General features: G+C 43.3%; 1 protein-coding gene across 1 annotated transcript; it reads left to right on the top strand.

Moving 5' to 3' along the window:
- Window positions 1-1,286: 1,286 nt before the first annotated feature.
- Window positions 1,287-13,371, top strand: Hrg (histidine-rich glycoprotein). The gene is made up of 7 exons (XM_005383268.1): window positions 1,287-1,548; window positions 3,760-3,873; window positions 4,630-4,720; window positions 6,190-6,356; window positions 8,116-8,199; window positions 9,830-9,931; window positions 12,369-13,371. Exons 1-7 carry the CDS (start codon window positions 1,333-1,335, stop codon window positions 13,287-13,289), a joined length of 1,695 nt encoding a protein of 564 aa, XP_005383325.1. The 5' UTR covers window positions 1,287-1,332; the 3' UTR covers window positions 13,290-13,371.
- Window positions 13,372-17,128: the final 3,757 nt, after the last annotated feature.

The raw sequence follows: 17,128 nt of genomic DNA, 5'->3' as shown, positions 1-17,128 counted from the left end.
ACCGGACAAAAACCAAAAAACAAAACAAAACAAAACAAAACAAAACAAAACAAAATTACCAGTACCTGGGCCCACCCTAGAGATTCTGACTGAATTGTTCCTATAAGTCCTGGGTACTCCTTGGATCATTGTAACATGAAGCCAAGGCCAAGATCCGCTGCTACAAACTCTCAGTCGAGAAAATACAGAGAAGGGTGATGCTGCTAAAGAGCTATTTGTTCCCATTTTTGGTGGACCTGGGCTGATTTCCTCTGGTCCTTTCTGAGACTGCTGACCCCTGCTGGTATGGAGGTTCCATGTGAGTACATTGGTTTCTTTGGAAGCGGGTTGTCTGTATCTCAGCCCTGTACCTCCCGCGGAGCTCTACTTACAGGGGGACGGACATCCAGTTGCTTGACTCCGGCTCTTACGACAGTCCTCTTACCCATGAGCCAACTGTTTTGGGCGTGCTTCCAGTGCCACAGGAAACTGGGGTGATATGGGAGTGCCCCCCAAGTTCTTCCCAAAACCAACAACAGCACTCAGTAGCACCATTTATACAGGGCCTAGTCTGTGCGAAGAATTTACCCATTGCTTTGTGTATGTTTCCTTATTTAATATCACACAAGCCTGTCACAAGCTACCAATCCCTATCTTAGAAATGAAGATACTAAGAATCAGTTCTACCTAAAGTCTATTCTTTTTTTTTCTTTTTCTGATACTGGGGATCAAACCCAACGTTGTTCTACCACTGAGCTATTTCCTCTGCCCTTTTCATTTTAAATTTTGAGACAGCGTCTTGCTAAGTTGCCCAGGCTGGTTTCAAACTTGTGATCGTCCTACCTCAGCCTCTGAGTAGCTGGCGTGTGGTACTGTGTGTAGCTGGCGTGTGGTGTTGTGCTGGCTCATAAATTGCCATTAAGATGTTAACCCTCAAGCGCATTACCTCCCTCAGGTAATGCAATTCCCTTCTAGTGAGTTTTCATGCCATAAACCGAAGAGATGGCTGCTGGTGGAGATGTTCAGCAGAGTCAAACGGGCAGATGGAGAAAAATAACTCCAAATCCTACCCACCTACTCCCACATAGGCAGTGCTTAGGGTCAATGACACACTTTGGGTCTACTTCCTACCAGAAATAGCCAGCTTAGTGCATAGCCAATTTCACCCACTCACCAGGAGTGTTTCAACCTTCTAGCCCCAGGATCCACTAATCATTTACAGCCTGTGTATGGATATTTGAACCAGGGGTCAAGGTAAACATCCCGTTACACAACAAAAATGTATAAAGACTTTGTTTCATCCGTTGTGTGTGTGAGTGTGTGTTCCGGAAAATCTGTGTTAAATTCTCAGCTATGGGAGACCAGAGCCCGGGCCGGCTAAGTGTGATGAGGGTGCTCACTGCAGCACTGTTTGTGGTCACACTCCAGTGTTCCTGGGCCCTGAGCCCCACCGACTGCACTGCTGCTGAGCCTGAGGCTGAGAAAGCTCTAGAGCTGATCAATAAAGGGCGACGGAGTGGCTATCATTTCCTGCTGCTGCGGGTCGCTGATGCCCACTTGGATAGAGCGGTGAGAAATGGCCAATGGCAGAGCTGCGTTGGGAGACCATGTCTGGCTGAGTGTGACTCTAGCCCTTAAAACTCTTGTTTGGGGCAACCAATGGCTTTGACCAGGGTTCTCTGTTCGGTTTCTTGGGCTGCCCTAAGATGGATTAGTGTTTGTTACTGCTGTGTCCTTAACTATGAATAAATCTGGAAATACTTTGAATTTGTCCTGAGCCCAGTTGAACGCTAAGCACTTAGAAAAACTAAAAACTGGGTTTGTTGACACAGGTCTATAGTCCTAGCACTTTGTGGGAGCATCACTTGAGCCCGGGAATTCAGGACCAGTGGGGGAGGGGGGAGAAGATGATGGGAGGGGGGGGGAAAGTAAGAGAGAGGAGAAGGGGAAGGTGAAAGGGGGAGAGAGGGAGAAACTAGAATTAATGGTAGGCCTTGCCCTCGTGGATATAATAACCTGATGTACAGAGGCAAAGAGTGCAAGAGAGGATATATTCAGTGCCCAGATATGTGGACTAGCTATTGGAACAATTTAATGAAAGGCGGCCTGTTAGGACTGAATGGGAGAAGGCTTCCGTTGGGTTTTAAAGAATGGGTAGATCTGAATAGGAAGAGAATGTGGAGAAGGGTTCTTCAAGGCAAATTTCAGGCCTTACTTCTAAGTGCATAGAGACTCCAGGGGGTGCTAGGAAATAATTGAATATGTGGATGGGGGTCTAGAGATACAGTACGGGCTCTGGAGAGACCAGAGACCAGTGTGAAGTGGGAAGAGAAAATGGGAAGCCAGGCGAGCCTGCTCTCTTCACTTAGACCGCATGGTTATTTGGAATGGATGTGACGGCCTGAGAGAGGCTGTGGAGAAGTAGTGAAGAAATTAAAATCAGGGAGGCCAGACCATGGGCTACGACAAACGGCAAGCAGAGCAATTCTCCCTTTCTAAAGTATTAAGAGGAAGGAGCTGCAGAACACAGAGTCGAGGACCAGAGAGGTTTAGGATTAGACAAGCAATGTCGTGATTGTCAGTCTCATTCTGGGCTCTTGGCCGTGTAGGTGGGACACGGGATGAATGGCCGCTGAGCGTCTCTAAATGGCAGCGTGAACAGTGGGGATGGGGAGGGGGACACAGTGTGCCTAGGGAGAGAGAGGCTGGTGACAGGGACGTGCACTGGGAAGGTATTTGTGTTCAGGAGTGAGGAAATGAAGCCCAGGCTCAGGGAAGGGAAATTAAGGCATCGAGAAAGGGGAACCAAGAATCAACATGAGAACATTTTAAAGAAAGATCATTCACAGCCTGGTTTTTGCATAGCCAGAGGAAAGACCAGGAGGAAATCTGAGTTGATTTACGCCTTTAAAGCCAGAACCAGCCAGGGGTGGTGATGCAGACCTATGATCCCAGCACTCCTCAGGATGAGGCAGGAGGATGCCTGCGAGTTTGAAGCCAGCCTGGCCTACAAAGTGAGTTCTAGGCCAGTCTGAACTGCACAGTGAAACCTTGTCTCAAAAAGACAAAAAAAAAAAAAGCCAGAACTCAAGACACTAATTAATTAATGGCCAGTGGCAGGGAGTTGAAACGTATTTGAAAGAGGTCTTTAAGAGAAAAGAGTAGCCGGGCATGGTGGCGCACGCCTGTAATCCCAGCACTCGGGAGGCTGAGGCAGGAGGATCCTTGTGAGCTCGAGACCAGCCTGGGCTACACAGTGTGTTCAAGGCCATCCTGAACTACGTAGCAAGACCCTGTCTCAGAAAGACAAACAAATTAAAAAAAAAAAAAAGAAGAGAAAAGTGTATATTCTACTTTCAGCAAGTCAAAATCAAGGTGGGAAATCTAAATTCACAAGGAGAGCTGGGCGAGAGGACACCGTAACAAACACATATTAGAGATGGTGATGTGGATGCCTCCACTTACAATTCTAGGCTTGTACCTCCAACAGCTCCAGGCAAACCAACACTGCAGGTAGTGACAGCTTTTCAAAGCCTGCGGGCAGATGAAACATCATGACCAGTTAAAAAGAACAATTGAAAATAATTATGTGAAGCTATTTATTCAGATAAATGGACCAAGTGACACAAAGGTAAGACATTTGTAAAGACTTAGTGAAGAGCAAGAGTTCTCTATGAGAAACAAATTGATTTTATTAAAAAAAAAAAAAAAAAAGCACCACTGTGGGAAACCCGCGAGCTCCACATCCTATTCACCTGTTGCTTTCTTAACATTCCTCAGGAACCTGCAACTGTGTATTATTTAGTCTTAGATGTGCAGGAGTCTGACTGTTGGGTCCTATCTGGGAAACACCTGGAGGCCTGTGAAGCAGCTTCTAGACGAACATCCGAGATAGTAAGTAAACCAGGTCCCACCTCCCTCCTGTTAGCATTTGTACCTTTCACTACTCTGCTTACTCTGGAAGCCCCGGGCTGGAGCTATCCCAGAGAAGGAGAGATTCGTGAAGATTATGTTGACTTGGACTAGAACTCTCTGGAGAGCCATTCCTGCGAACCCAGTTCAAGGTACCTCAGCAAGGTTTGTTCCCTCTTGGGACAGCATGGCCAGTTGGGAGTCCTTGGGCCGATCACCCGGCATCCCCAGACTCCAGTCTCTGCAATATAAGGAGGGGCTTGGGGAGGATGAACTCCAAGGTCATCTCCAGCCCTCGCAATCTCTGGGTCTATGAATCCTGCGAGGGCCGATCCCATTAGCAGGAATGGCCAAAAGGATCCACTGTAGTGAGGAACAGGATCCTGCTGTACAAGCTCTTTGTGGGAACTGGATGCAAGGATAGATACGCAGTGGAGCAGCACTTTATCCCACCTGAAAATGAGAGCTTTACACCCCCAGGAGGCTTAGTGCTTTTTCCCTTGGAAATGTTTAGGGTACGGTCATGATCACAGCCCATTTATACAGCTTCCCCAATGAGGGGTTTTTGGTGCCACGCGTGTGCAATACACACAGACTAAGAAAGTGCAGGTTTTGGGATAGGGTTTGATGAAGGAAACCCAAATACACTCTCACTGCACAGCAAGAGCGTGTTCTCTTACAGCAACCTCGTCAATAAAGGGAGCCAGTGTGCCGAGACTCAAACCCTCTCTTTTACAGGTGATCGGACAGTGTAAGGTGATAGCTACAAGATACTCAAATGAAACTCAGGATCTCATAGTGAATGCCTTTAACTGCACCACAAGTTCTGGTATGCTATTCTGTTATGTTTCTAATTAATTCCACATTAATGTAGAACTCAGCCACACAGGGGTAATCATCGTGCAACACCATGATATACATCAGAAGGGGGCCTGGTCTGCACGGTGCCTGCTATACTCACTCTTCTGAGAACGTAAAGATAAGTTTCCCCTGTTACTGGGATAGCTCCCTTTAAAGAAATTCAATGTATGTAGGTAGAGACTTACAAGAAGTAGTGTAATCTTACTGTAGACATAGGCTCTGGGTTTCGACTTGCTTGAGTTTGAATCTCAACATTATCATTTACTAGTTCTGTGGTCTTCGGAACAAGTTACTTAACTTTCTTCAGCTTTTCTCATTTGTACAATAATTTAATAATAATAATAATAATAATAATAATAATAAAATAGCTCTGAGGATTTTTGTTAGAGCTAAACAAGGTGGTCTATGCAAAATATTATGCAAAGTATTTAGCCCTCAATAAGTATTGGCTTCAGCTAGGCATGGTGGCACACACCTGTAATCCCAGCACTTGGGAGGCTGAGGCAGGAAGATCACTGCAAGTTTGAGACCAGGCTGAGTCACAAAGTGAGCTCAAGGCCAGCCTGAACTGCATAGCGAGACCCTGTCTCAAAAAAGACAAAAAAAAAAAAGTATTGGCTTCAACATTTAAAAGTTGTGTAATACCCCACAGTCTATGAAGAAATTGTTTATATTATCACACATGGCTGTGGAGGAGAAATTTGGAGACTTTCTGCTTCAGAGATAAAATAATTGAAGCTGGAAGAGGTTCAGCGGTATAGCCTTGGGAACACAGCCATGTGTGATGAAGCCATGAGTTTTTCTCAACAGTGTCGACTCTAAAGTCCACGCTCTTCTTATTTACTTTTTCCAAAAGTGTTATCATGGAATCCCTTTTAAAATGGCAAAGCACAGTATGATTCAATATTGTCAAAAGCCAAGCAATCTCTGCAGATCACTTTCAAGAAAGACTGAGTTGTATTTTTTCTCTCTGGGCAAAAATTTATGTTCTGGGTGCTCTCTCCCCTCTTGGTTAAAAAAAAAAAAAAAAAGAAAAGTTCACTTAAATAGTAGCATCAGGGCTAGATTTGGTGGTGCATTCCTATAATCCCAGCACTAAGGAGGCTGAGGCAAGAGGATCTCAATTTCCAGACCAGCCAAAAAGTAACAAGGAGATCCTGTTTCCTAAAAAATCTAAGATAAATAAAGAGAATATTAGCATTGTATGATTTTGGGGGGGGTTATGAATAGGGTTCCCAATAGAGACATCAGTAGTGTCAGAAGAAAAGATCAGAAGTTCTCAAACAAGTTGTTCTGCTCCTCCCACCCTCCATTTGCCCATCTGTAAAGGAAGTGATTGTTTTTCTCGCTACCACGCTGATGTACACTGCACTGAGTTTTGACGCTGGCATTGCTGCCTCTGACCCTGTAACCAAGACACCGGCATCTTCTCTCTAGTTTCGTCAGCTCTGCGCAATACCAAAGACAGTCCTGTCCTCTACGATTTCTTCGAGGACACTGAGCCCTTCAGAAAACAAGCGGACAAAGCCCTTGACAAGTACAAAAGCGAGAACGATGCTTTTGCTTCTTTCAGAGTGGACCAAGTAGCGCGAGTCATAAGGGCGGTGAGTCTCCACCAACATCTGCTAGAGGCCGAGGCCGGGGCTGCCGCTGGCCAGTGTGAGCACACCTCCTGCCTCAGTCTGTCTGCTGCCTTTTAAATTGCGGCAGCCCTTGCAGCTACTGTGAGAGGTGGACGGCAGATCCCATAGACCTGATCTTCTGCAGGTTTTTTTATTCTGCGGGGAGGAGGAATGGCTAGCTGGGTCAAGAAGAGAGAAAACCCAAAATAGTAAAGAGGGAAAGACAAGCATGTATTAGGGTTATAGGAATCATTAAAAACTGTGCAATTTTAGCTAGACATAGTGGCGCATGCCTGTGATCCCAGCAGTCTAGAGGCTGAGGTGGGAAGATCACCCTGAGTTCGGGGCTAGCCTGGGACCCGTATGAAGTTTAACACCAGTCTGAACTACATAGTGAGACCCTGGCTCACAGAACAGAGTGAGAAAAAGCAGAAGAGGGAAGCTCGGAGAAGCAATCTTACCACACCCAGTATGTCTAGGGAGTTAGATGGTCCCCAAGCTTACAGTCCCAGGACTCTAGCACCTCCCACCCTGACGGAGCTACCTGAGAGAGCAGCTGCTTGATGTTTGCCTGCATTTTGAAAATGCAAAGTTAAGTAAAGGATGGTACATACAAGCCGTGGAATGAACACAATGCACTTACCAGAAAAGATGTTTCCTGCACATGTATACCGGGAAGAGTTTCAGGACATGTTATGGAGGGGGAACTTGGGTTACAGAATGGTGAGCAGTAAGCTATGTTCACACTTAAATCTCATTGTATACAGGCAACGTAAGCAGGAAAAGGCTAGAAGAAGAAACACTTCAAACACAGGTGCGCAGCAGGAAGAACAATTGTTTTCTCTCCCCTTTGGTCTTTTTGAGAGAGGATCTCGCTATGCAGTTCAGGCTGGCCTTGAACTCACTTTGTAACCCAGGCTGGTCTCAAACTCGCAACGATCCTCCTGCCTCAGCCTCCTGAGTGCCAGTGATCTTTTGATGCTGTGTTTGATTTTGTCTGTATAATGAATCCTTTCAGTGAAATGATATTTACCTCATTCCTTCTGTGATGATTTTTTCTTTTCTTTCTTTCCTTTTGTGTATGTGTTGGGGGGGGCGCACACTGGGATTGCACCCAGGATCTTTACACCGAGCTATATTTCTAGCATGTTTTATTTTTTATTTTGAGATAGGGTCTTGCTAACTTATTAAATTATCCAGGCTGGGCTTCAACTCAGAAGCCTCCTGCCTCAGCTTCCCAGAGTGCTGGAATTACAGACATGTGCCCCCATGCCCGGTTCGTGTGATACATATTTTTATTAGCTCCTGTTTGCAATACATGATTGCATTTGTCATGGGGAGTCAGTAATGGATGTGATGTACTTTGATTTTCTTTTACACCTCCTTCCCTCCCTCTTACCTTCTCTCTCCATCTCTTAGTCTGCTTCCCATTTGCATAAGAGCTATCTCCTTCTTTCTTTTGTCTTTTATTTTGCCCTTTAAATGTGATACATTTTTCAAAGTCAGAAGAGGATCGCTGGGAGTCCAAGGCCAACCTGGGCTACATAGTGAGTTCAAGGCCAGTCTAAACCACACAGGGAGAACCTGTATCAAAATCAAAAGGCAGAAACCATAAAAAATATGGCACAGATTGGTGACTGTAATCCTCACAACAATTTGCAATAGATTGGACAGTAGGTATCTGCTACTCTGTTCCCTACTTTTCCTGTTCTTGAAAATTTATTGATTCCTTCTGTTACAGAGAGGAGGGGAAGGAACTGTTTACTTTGTGGATTTCTCTGTGAGGAACTGCTCTGCGTACAGTCATTTCCCCAGAGGACCTAACGTGAGTACAATAAGTGTCTGTGACCTACTGATATCAGCTAAAGAGCCCTTCCTGCAGCTAGGTGCTCTACTTCATGAGACTATGATTTTAGAATATATGTGATATATGTTTAAATTTAAAGCTGAGATTTTTAACCCACTAACAGCTTTTACCAAGACCCTATATATACTAGGCACGCTCATTCATCCCACCCAGCACGGAGTAGGTAACCAAAGTTCAGCAAGGGAGGTTCTTACAGATATTCGAAATCGAGCTAAGATTAAAATCCTTCTCACTGGGCGTGGTGGAGCATGCCTGCAATCCCAGCACTCAGGAGGCTGAGGCAGGAGGATCCTTGAGAGTTCAAGACCAGCCTGGGCTACAAAGTGAGCTCGAGGCCAGCCTAAACTGTATAGCAAGACCCTGTCTCAAAAAAGAGACAAAATAGATTAATAAATTAAATTAAATAAGAAATAAAATCTTTTTTTCTCATGCTTAGTCCAATGGGGGTTTTCTCCTAATCATTTACACATTGACCCACATACCTACTGGAGGATCTTATAAGTTGTTACCTGACATTTGCATGGAGACATACAGCTTACAAAACACCTGCACCTATACTACTGACTGGGAGGAGCCTCACTTCCTGCTGAAGAGAGGTGTCTGCCTCCATTTCAACAGGAAAGGGAGGCCTAGAATTTTAACCACATACCTAAAAGCACTTTGCTAGTTTAGGACACAGGAGTTGAATTCTGATTTCAAGTTGGAATTTTTCTGAAGTTTAATGATACTTTCTGAGATTTCTTCTTGGCCAAAAGACAGGAAGCACTGAACACTTCCTTTTCTGATTGTTCACATTTTCAACCTGAACCAGCTCTAGATTCCTGTTTAGTGGCCACCACAAGAGACCCCTCCCTACCCACCCCATTCCCATCCCCAGCGAAGTCTTAGATACCTTCATGTGGGTAGTGCAAGGTCAGTGAGGAGCCGTGAGGGCGGGAAAGAAGGCAACTCAGTGCTAAGTGCTTTACGGACTTACCTCACTTACCTAAGCCCTCTCATAGTCTACAGGGAGAGGGCTTTATACTCATTTAAATTTTGTGTAACTTGTCTAAACTCACAAAACTAGCAAATGGTGAAGTTGCAATTAACAAGTGTGTGTGATTCCAGAATTGTATTCAGAGCCTCAATGTTTAACAGTCTTTTTTCGGCCAGTGAAAGTTACACAGATCCATCTTCTACACCATTTGTCTCTCTCTCTAGGCACAGGCAACTCAGGTACTCAGGGCAGAAGTGTTGACCTGAAGACAAAGCAGGAATGATGTGTGTTCTTCCCCACCATGCATGGGGAAGCCCAATGTTGGTGACTGCTCCTGGATGAGAACCGTAGAAACTTGTAAAGAGCTCTTTGGAACCCGTATTTCCCCAAATGTTGCCTAGGAAAGATTGATACATACCTGCTGGGGATATCTGATAATGTCTGATAATATTACCTTGATTTTTCTAAAGCTCGCCTTCCTTTCCTGAAGACCTGGAAGTTTACAACTCTGGCTGAGAACTTTTATACTCTGTGCATGTGTGCGTGCATGTACACAGCCCCCTCCAGACACACACACAAACACTCATGAATGTGCTTCTTTCTCCTTTGCAGCTCTTTGGATTCTGTAGAGCAGATTTGAAGTATGATGTAGAAGCTTCTGATTTGGAAACCCCGATAAACATTGCCATAAACTGTGAAGTCTTTCACTTTGAGGTGAGTTACTGAGTGTGTTTTGTCTTCAGCAGTAGCAGAGTAAGGGATACTTTCACACGTAGTGTATTCCTACAGCTCTCTCTGTGTGTGTGTGTGTGTGTGTGTGTGTGTGTGTGTAAGGGGTGGAGAAAAGATGCAGGCAGAACAGCTCTCTAGGAGAAGAAGTGAAACTGCTGGTATGATGCAAAAAGTATGAAATATCTCCAAGAACTGGGGAGAGGTAAGATTTAGAAGAAATGTAGAATCACAAGCAATTCAATCAACCTTAAATGAATTTGAAAATGGTCATTATAATCAGGACTCCAATGTTGACATTTAGTAATTCTAAGCTCTTATTATTAGACATTGAGCCAAAGGGGAATAAATGAGTCTTAAATTTATCATGGAAAGTAAGTGTAGGTAGAGAGTTCATGAATAAAACCCAGGCTGCGAGGGAACTACTTCAAAGGATCAACAACTGGGCTCTCATCTTATTAAAAAGCTTTTGCACTGCAAGAGAAATCATCAACAGAGTGAAGAGACAACTTACAGAGTGGGAAAAAATTTAGCCAATTGTTCCTCAGACAAAGGACTTCGGTCTAGGTTATATAAAGAATTGAAAAAAATCAGACCCCCCCAAATTAAAAGACCCAATCAAAAAATGGGCATCTGACATGAATATACACTTCTCAGATGAAGAAATACAAGTGGCAAATAAATATATGAAAAAAATGTTCAACATCACTGGTTATTCAAGATATGCAAATTAAAACAATGCTGAGATTCCATCTTATCCCAAAGAGAATGGCTATCATCAAGAAATCAACTAATAACAAATGCTAGAGTGACTGTGGGGACAAAGAACCCTACTGCACTGTTGGTAGGAGTGCCAACTGATGCAGCTACTGTGGAAATCAGCGTGGAGCTTCCTCAGAAAACTAGGATTAGAGGTCCCATTCCATTCAGCTGTTCCCCTTCTGGGTATCTTCCTAGAATTAAAAACGTTATACCATCGTGATATATGTGCACCCACATTTATGGCAACACAATTTGTCATAACTAAGTCTTGGAAACAACTGAGGAATGGATAAAAAAAGATGTGGTGTTTTTATACAATGGAGTACTACTCAGCTATAAAGAAGGATAAGCTCGGGACTTTTATAGGTAAATAGATGGAACTAGAGACCATGCTTATAAGAGAAGTAAATCACATTTGTGTAAACATTATATTGTCTTCCTGGTGAGAGAAACTAAAACAGTAAATAAGATCTAAAATGTACAATAGATGTTGTGAAATGTGATGAAATTGTTCAAAAGGAAAAGGAACTAGGATGAGTGAAAGGGGAAAGAACAGCAGGGAAAAGAGAAAAAATGCAAGTCAGTTATACTATGAGTGTCTCTTAGTTCATTAAAAAGGGAGATTTGTGCTAATATCAATTGGAGAAGTTTTTATGCCCATATCTTGTACCCTGAGCAACTACTTTAAAGATAAGAACACATAACACACTATTGTTATTCTCCTATTATTTTGTTATGAAATTTTGTTTTACCTTTTTCCCATAAAATAAAAAGAATTATCATGTAAAGGTATAGAAAATAAGATACAAAATGATTTTTTATATCTGTCCCAGGAATCTTTATGTTATTTTAGGAGCTTGCACAAAACTGTTCTTCATGGTAATTTTTTTTATCAGACAAAAAAGAAAACGGAAAAGAAGAGGACAAGGATGGGTTCATTTCCATGAACTTAGCTCTATAGCTCTTTTTTAAAAAGTTAAAGCCTGAACAAAGAGCAGCATAAAGAGGCTCAGTAATGTTCCTCTAGGAGTAAAGAAACTTTTGTCATCAAGCCTCAGAATTCTGTTGGGAATAGCAGCTATGGCATTAGTTTTTCAAATATTGGTCTATAGACGGGTGCCCTTCCTTACTATCATTCTATCACATTGTGTCAAAGTAAGAAAAGTAAGGACAATGAAGGAAAAATGTAATACAAGATGTATTCCTCTAAAGTACCATCCTCGGCTCTGAAGTTCTCATTCTCACTTTCGTCCAAATATTATCCCTTTTTAAAAGTAGAGATGGTGCCGGGCGTGGTGGTGCAGGCCTATAATCCCAGCACACGGGAGGCTGAGGCAGGAAGATCGTTGCAAGTTCAAGACCAGCCTGGGCTACAAAGTGAGCTCAAGTCCAGTCTAAACTGCATAGCGAGACCCTGTCTCAAAAAAGAAAAGAAAAGAAAAGAAAAGTAGAGATTGTGTTAGATAATAGTTTTTGTTTCTGTTTGAAATGTAAAGTTGGCCAGATCAAAATCTGAGAGTTTTTTTGTCATCCTGCTTTAAAAAGAATAATTGAAGTATGAAATCATGAAGTCTGAGAGCCATTTGTTTAAATCTAGCTAAATATGTAACTTCTCCTTTTGGGTTGCATGATAACTTCACTTTTCTGTGTCTTTTACCAGGAGTGTAGAAACGTCAGTGGTATGCCGCCTCACAGGGGCCATCCCCACCACTTTGGCAGGTGGAAGCATCCATTTAACCCAAATAGATCCAGAGATCATCATCATCCCCACAAGCCACATAAAGTTGGATACCCACCTCCCCCAGAAGAGAAAAATAAATCAGACCGACCACCACTGCCTCCTCCAGTGATAGGATGTCTTCACCATCCTTTTGGTACCCATAGAACCCACACACCTCCTCATAATCATAGTTCCAGTGAGCATGATCCCCATGGACACCCTCCCCATGGACACCGTCCCCATGGACACCATCCCCATGGACACCCTCCTCATGGACACCATCCCCATGGACACCCTCCCCATGGACACCCTCCCCATGGACACCCTCCCCATGGACACCATCCCCATGGACACCCTCCCCATGGACACCCTCCCCATGGACACCATCCCCATGGACACCCTCCCCATGGACACCATCCCCATGGACACCATCCCCATGGACACCATCCCCACGGCCATCATTTCCATGACTATGGACCCTGTGATCCACCAGATGATCAACAATTTCTCAAAGATCTCCACCGTAATGGTCATGGTCCTGGTCCTGGTCATGGTTATGGTCATGGTCCTGGTCATGGTCATGGTCCACCACATAGGCACTCAGGAGAAAGAGGTCCAGGTAAAGGACGCTTTCCTTTCCATAAAAAAGAAATTGGATATGTTTACCGACTCCCTCCACTAAATATAGGTGAAGTTCTTCCTCTGCCTGAAGCCAATTTCCCCAGTTTCCCATCTCCAAACTGCAGCAGTTCCCTACAGCCCTTCCCTCAACCAGCTCCTCCCTCTGAGTCATGTCCAGGGAAGTTCAAGACTGACTTCCCACAACTTGCCAAATTTTTTGCATACACATCTTTAAAATAAAACCTGATTCCTTAAAAGAGAAAAAAGGAATAATGTTGTGAGTGAGAATCATGAATAAAATGTGACCGACGATAAATGAAAATTGCAGTTGTATTACATCTTTATTTTCATACTCAGGGTAAAAGCAAAATACGAGTGGGGAAGGAGATGGTACAAGAAGAGTTAGACAAATGGCAAGAAAGATCTCAGTCCTACAAATCAGAAGTTAATTCTGTCACTGGTCACTGCATTATTTTAGCTAAATATCTGAGCCTCAGAATTTCCTGCTTTCTAAGACTTTATTCCTCTAATTATAGCTTCTAACTGTTCATACGGAGACTTAATACTTAAGAGATCATTATAAACTTAACACAAATTGTCGCCTACTGGTTTTTTCTAATTGTCTAAATTTCCTCTTGGAAAAAAATAATTTCTAAATTCAATTATGAAACCACTAAAGGTCTGGGTATAATTTGCAAAGAAAATTGCACACATGAATCATGACCATAAATTCAAGCATGCAAGAAAAATCACTTTATTTTCAGACCAAACTGATTTCTCTTTCAGGTTGTCATCCTACTATATTCATGAGAAATTTAATCCCAGCTCTTCCTGAAGCCTCTTTGCCCAACTACTCCCCACACAAAACTGCGCCACAGTTCCAGAACTGCAGATAGTTTCGAGGTACTTGGGTGGGCACAAGTGGAGGATCTGATTCTTTTGTTTAGTTAAGGTTGTTTTTTTGAGGGGCAGAATCTCACTATATAGCTCAGGATAGCCTTGAACTTGCGGCAATCCTCCTGCCTCAGCCTCCTAAGTGCTGAGATTACAAACACGCACCATTATGCCTGACATGATTCTTGATCACTGACCAATCAGGTGCCCCCCCGTGGAGAGAAATTCACTACTGTCTTCTTATCACTCTGAGGCTGGTTTATCTGCTACTTCTCTATCAGTCTAGGGATAACATAGGCATCTCTGTAAGACTACAGTGGACTACAGAGATACACACCATGGTTGTTTTCTGCTTGGGAACTTGCTGTCTTCCAGGCTGCATTTCCAAGAAGGAGGGCAGAGTGCTCCTCTGTCTCAGGAACCGCAGACCTTACTGTCTTCTCCCTAGGCTAGAGCATGTCTTTCTGGTCTCGCATAAGTTCACTTTATTCATTTGCCTGGTGCCAAAGACTCTTCTCCACACTCTAGACCTCTTTCTTTTCCCTTCTTCCCAATCAGAGTTCATGCATTAAAAACAAGGTAATAAGACTTCAGATTCTTTCCACTTTCCAGCCACAGTGGTGATGGATACTCTAAGTATTCAGTGACCAATGGTATAAGCACTGACCAGTCAGGCCAGATACGACAACCAATCAGAACAGTTGCCACGCATAAACAACCACTGCGGCCATACTGATAGGCACCGGCTGAACACTGCCTGGACAAACAATGTTCTTCCCCGGTGAGCTGTCTCAGGAGGCTATGAGGAAGATGAAGCTCAGAGAGACAAAAAAAAAAGGAAAAAACCACCACCCTTTGTTATTTTCTTCCCCTTTTTTTTTTAATTGGTTTTTTCCCCTTCTTCCTTTTTGTTCTTTTTTTTCTTTTTTAAATTAAAAAAAAAGCAGAGATCAATAACTCAAAGTATTATTCTCTTAGAAGCATTTGTTTTATAATTTATAAAGTACTTTCACAAACATTATTTGAGTTCATGAAAACACAAGAATTAAGGGGTGGGGATATAGCTCAGTGGCACAAGTGTCTGCCTGACAAGCACAAGGTCCTGAGTTTGATTCCCGGTACCAAAAAAAAAGAAAACACAAGAATTGACCAAAGGGTGGAAGGAGGTGGGAGGGACAGGAAGAGAAAGAAAAGTAAAAAGAAGATGGACACAAGTTATGTGCATGCGCCAGCTCCCCGCAATAGATGTAATCATGATGTACCATGCACATGAGCTAATAAAAATTTTTAAAAACTCAAAAATAAAACTAAGAAAGTATAAGAATTGAAAGCAATTCATTTTAAGTAAATGTGTTCATCTTATGCAAATACAGTGGCTGCACTGAATAAATTAGTAAAAATAAAAAAGCATTTCTACCACAGGGAGCTTTCAATCTATTAGACATTTCAGAGAACATGCCACTGATGGTTATTTCTGTAGGGTTTTTACATCATGATGGCTAACAGGTATGTGAGTGTTTATTTGCAAGTATCTTATTTAAAGTGATGTTAACATTTGTCAAACGTCTAGGTTCCATAATCCTTACCCCTCCCTGAAAATTTCTTCTCCTTTCTAGCATGGCCTCTTCTGTCAATGATATGACCATTCTTCAAGACTTAAAGACCAGAAATATTTATAAATTATTTTTGTTTCTTTATCCCCAGTAGACCTATGTCAGCATAGATTTTGACTGTTTTGTTGAGTTAAATGCCTACCACAGCGTAGGTGTCCAAGAATGTCCATGTATTGAATTGATACAGTAAACATTCATGGATTTTCATGTTTTATAATTTAATTTTTACCAACAACCTTCTTATACAAGTAATACTGTCGTGTTAAGGTGGGCCAGCTGCCATGACAAACAGGTTCAGCATTTTAATGGTACAGAATTTGATTGTCTTTCACGTAATAAATAGTTCAGTGTGAGTCACCAAAAGGTGACCTTCCCAGAGTGAGTCAGGGCCTTTGACTCCTTCTGTCTTGTGGCTCTTCCTTGCCGTTGGGCCTCAGGATTTTCTGCAGGATTCTCTGCAACCAACCCCCATAGCGAGAAAGTCTAGGACCATGAAAGTGGTTCCGAGGGGCCAGGTCTGGAAGTGGCAGGCATCCCTTGTGTTCATGTTGCGCTGGCCAGCACGCTGTCGTATGGCCACACCTAAGCAAGGAAGGCTGGCATAAAGTCTACACGTACCCCAGGGAGGAAAGGGAGATGGGCTGGCACAGCAACCATGTTTTAAAGAAGAAAGATGAGAACTGAAGAAGTTTTATTACTTGCTTTGGATCTTACGGTCAGTAAATTGTAGGACTGGGATTAGAACCCTGAGGAGCCTCCTCCAGGGCCACATTATTTATTCTTTATTATACTGTCTAAATACACAGCCAAGTTGTCTCTGAGTTTTGACTTGAACCTCTGTGACAACCAGCCTACATATTTTCCTGTCAAGCTGTTGCTGGACAGGGATCCTAGGGGCTTCTTTCCAGGACTCTGGGGTCCTGAACAAAGAATTGGACAAGACACACTGAAAAGATAGCAAGGGTGCAGATTTACTGAAGGCAAAAGAAAATGCATTCCCACAGGACAGGAGCCAGCTGATGGAGAAGGCCCAAGAGGGTCCTTTGGTAAAGGGAAAAGAGCTTTTAGTATCCAAGATACACCCGGGCTGGCCCCACCTCCTGTGACTATGGTAGTGGGACAATTGTTCCTATCAAAAAACTGCTTTTGGCCTCATGCCAGACGTAATAAGGATGAGCAATAGTGCCTTTTGATTGGTCATGTCCAGATCTAAGTGAAGGATTAGGAATGGCATCTTCTGAGTGGTCCCATGAACAGCCCTGAATTCAAAGGTAGGACTAGGAATAGAGTTTCCTGATTGGTCCAGTGAATGGTACCCAAAAGCCTTAACCTTGGAGCTATTTGGGTCCTGTGTTCTGCGCATCTTCCCCCACTCTGACATCAGGCACATTTCCTTCCAGTTTACCCCTGCCCTAATCTCCTACCTCACAGCTCCTTCTGCATGGAACACCATTGTTCATTCCTCACCCCCTCACCTCTCAGTCTCTCCAATTCTGCCTGCCTCTCAACCAGGACCTTACCCGTCTCTGCCACCCTTAATTACCCTCCTCTCTTCCCCCATTAGAATCTGTC

The sequence above is a fragment of the Chinchilla lanigera genome, unplaced genomic scaffold (assembly GCF_000276665.1).
Source record: "Chinchilla lanigera isolate Chin_1 unplaced genomic scaffold, ChiLan1.0 scaffold00019, whole genome shotgun sequence".
Lineage (NCBI taxonomy): Eukaryota > Metazoa > Chordata > Mammalia > Rodentia > Chinchillidae > Chinchilla > Chinchilla lanigera.
This window is presented reverse-complemented; position numbering and strand designations above follow the sequence as displayed.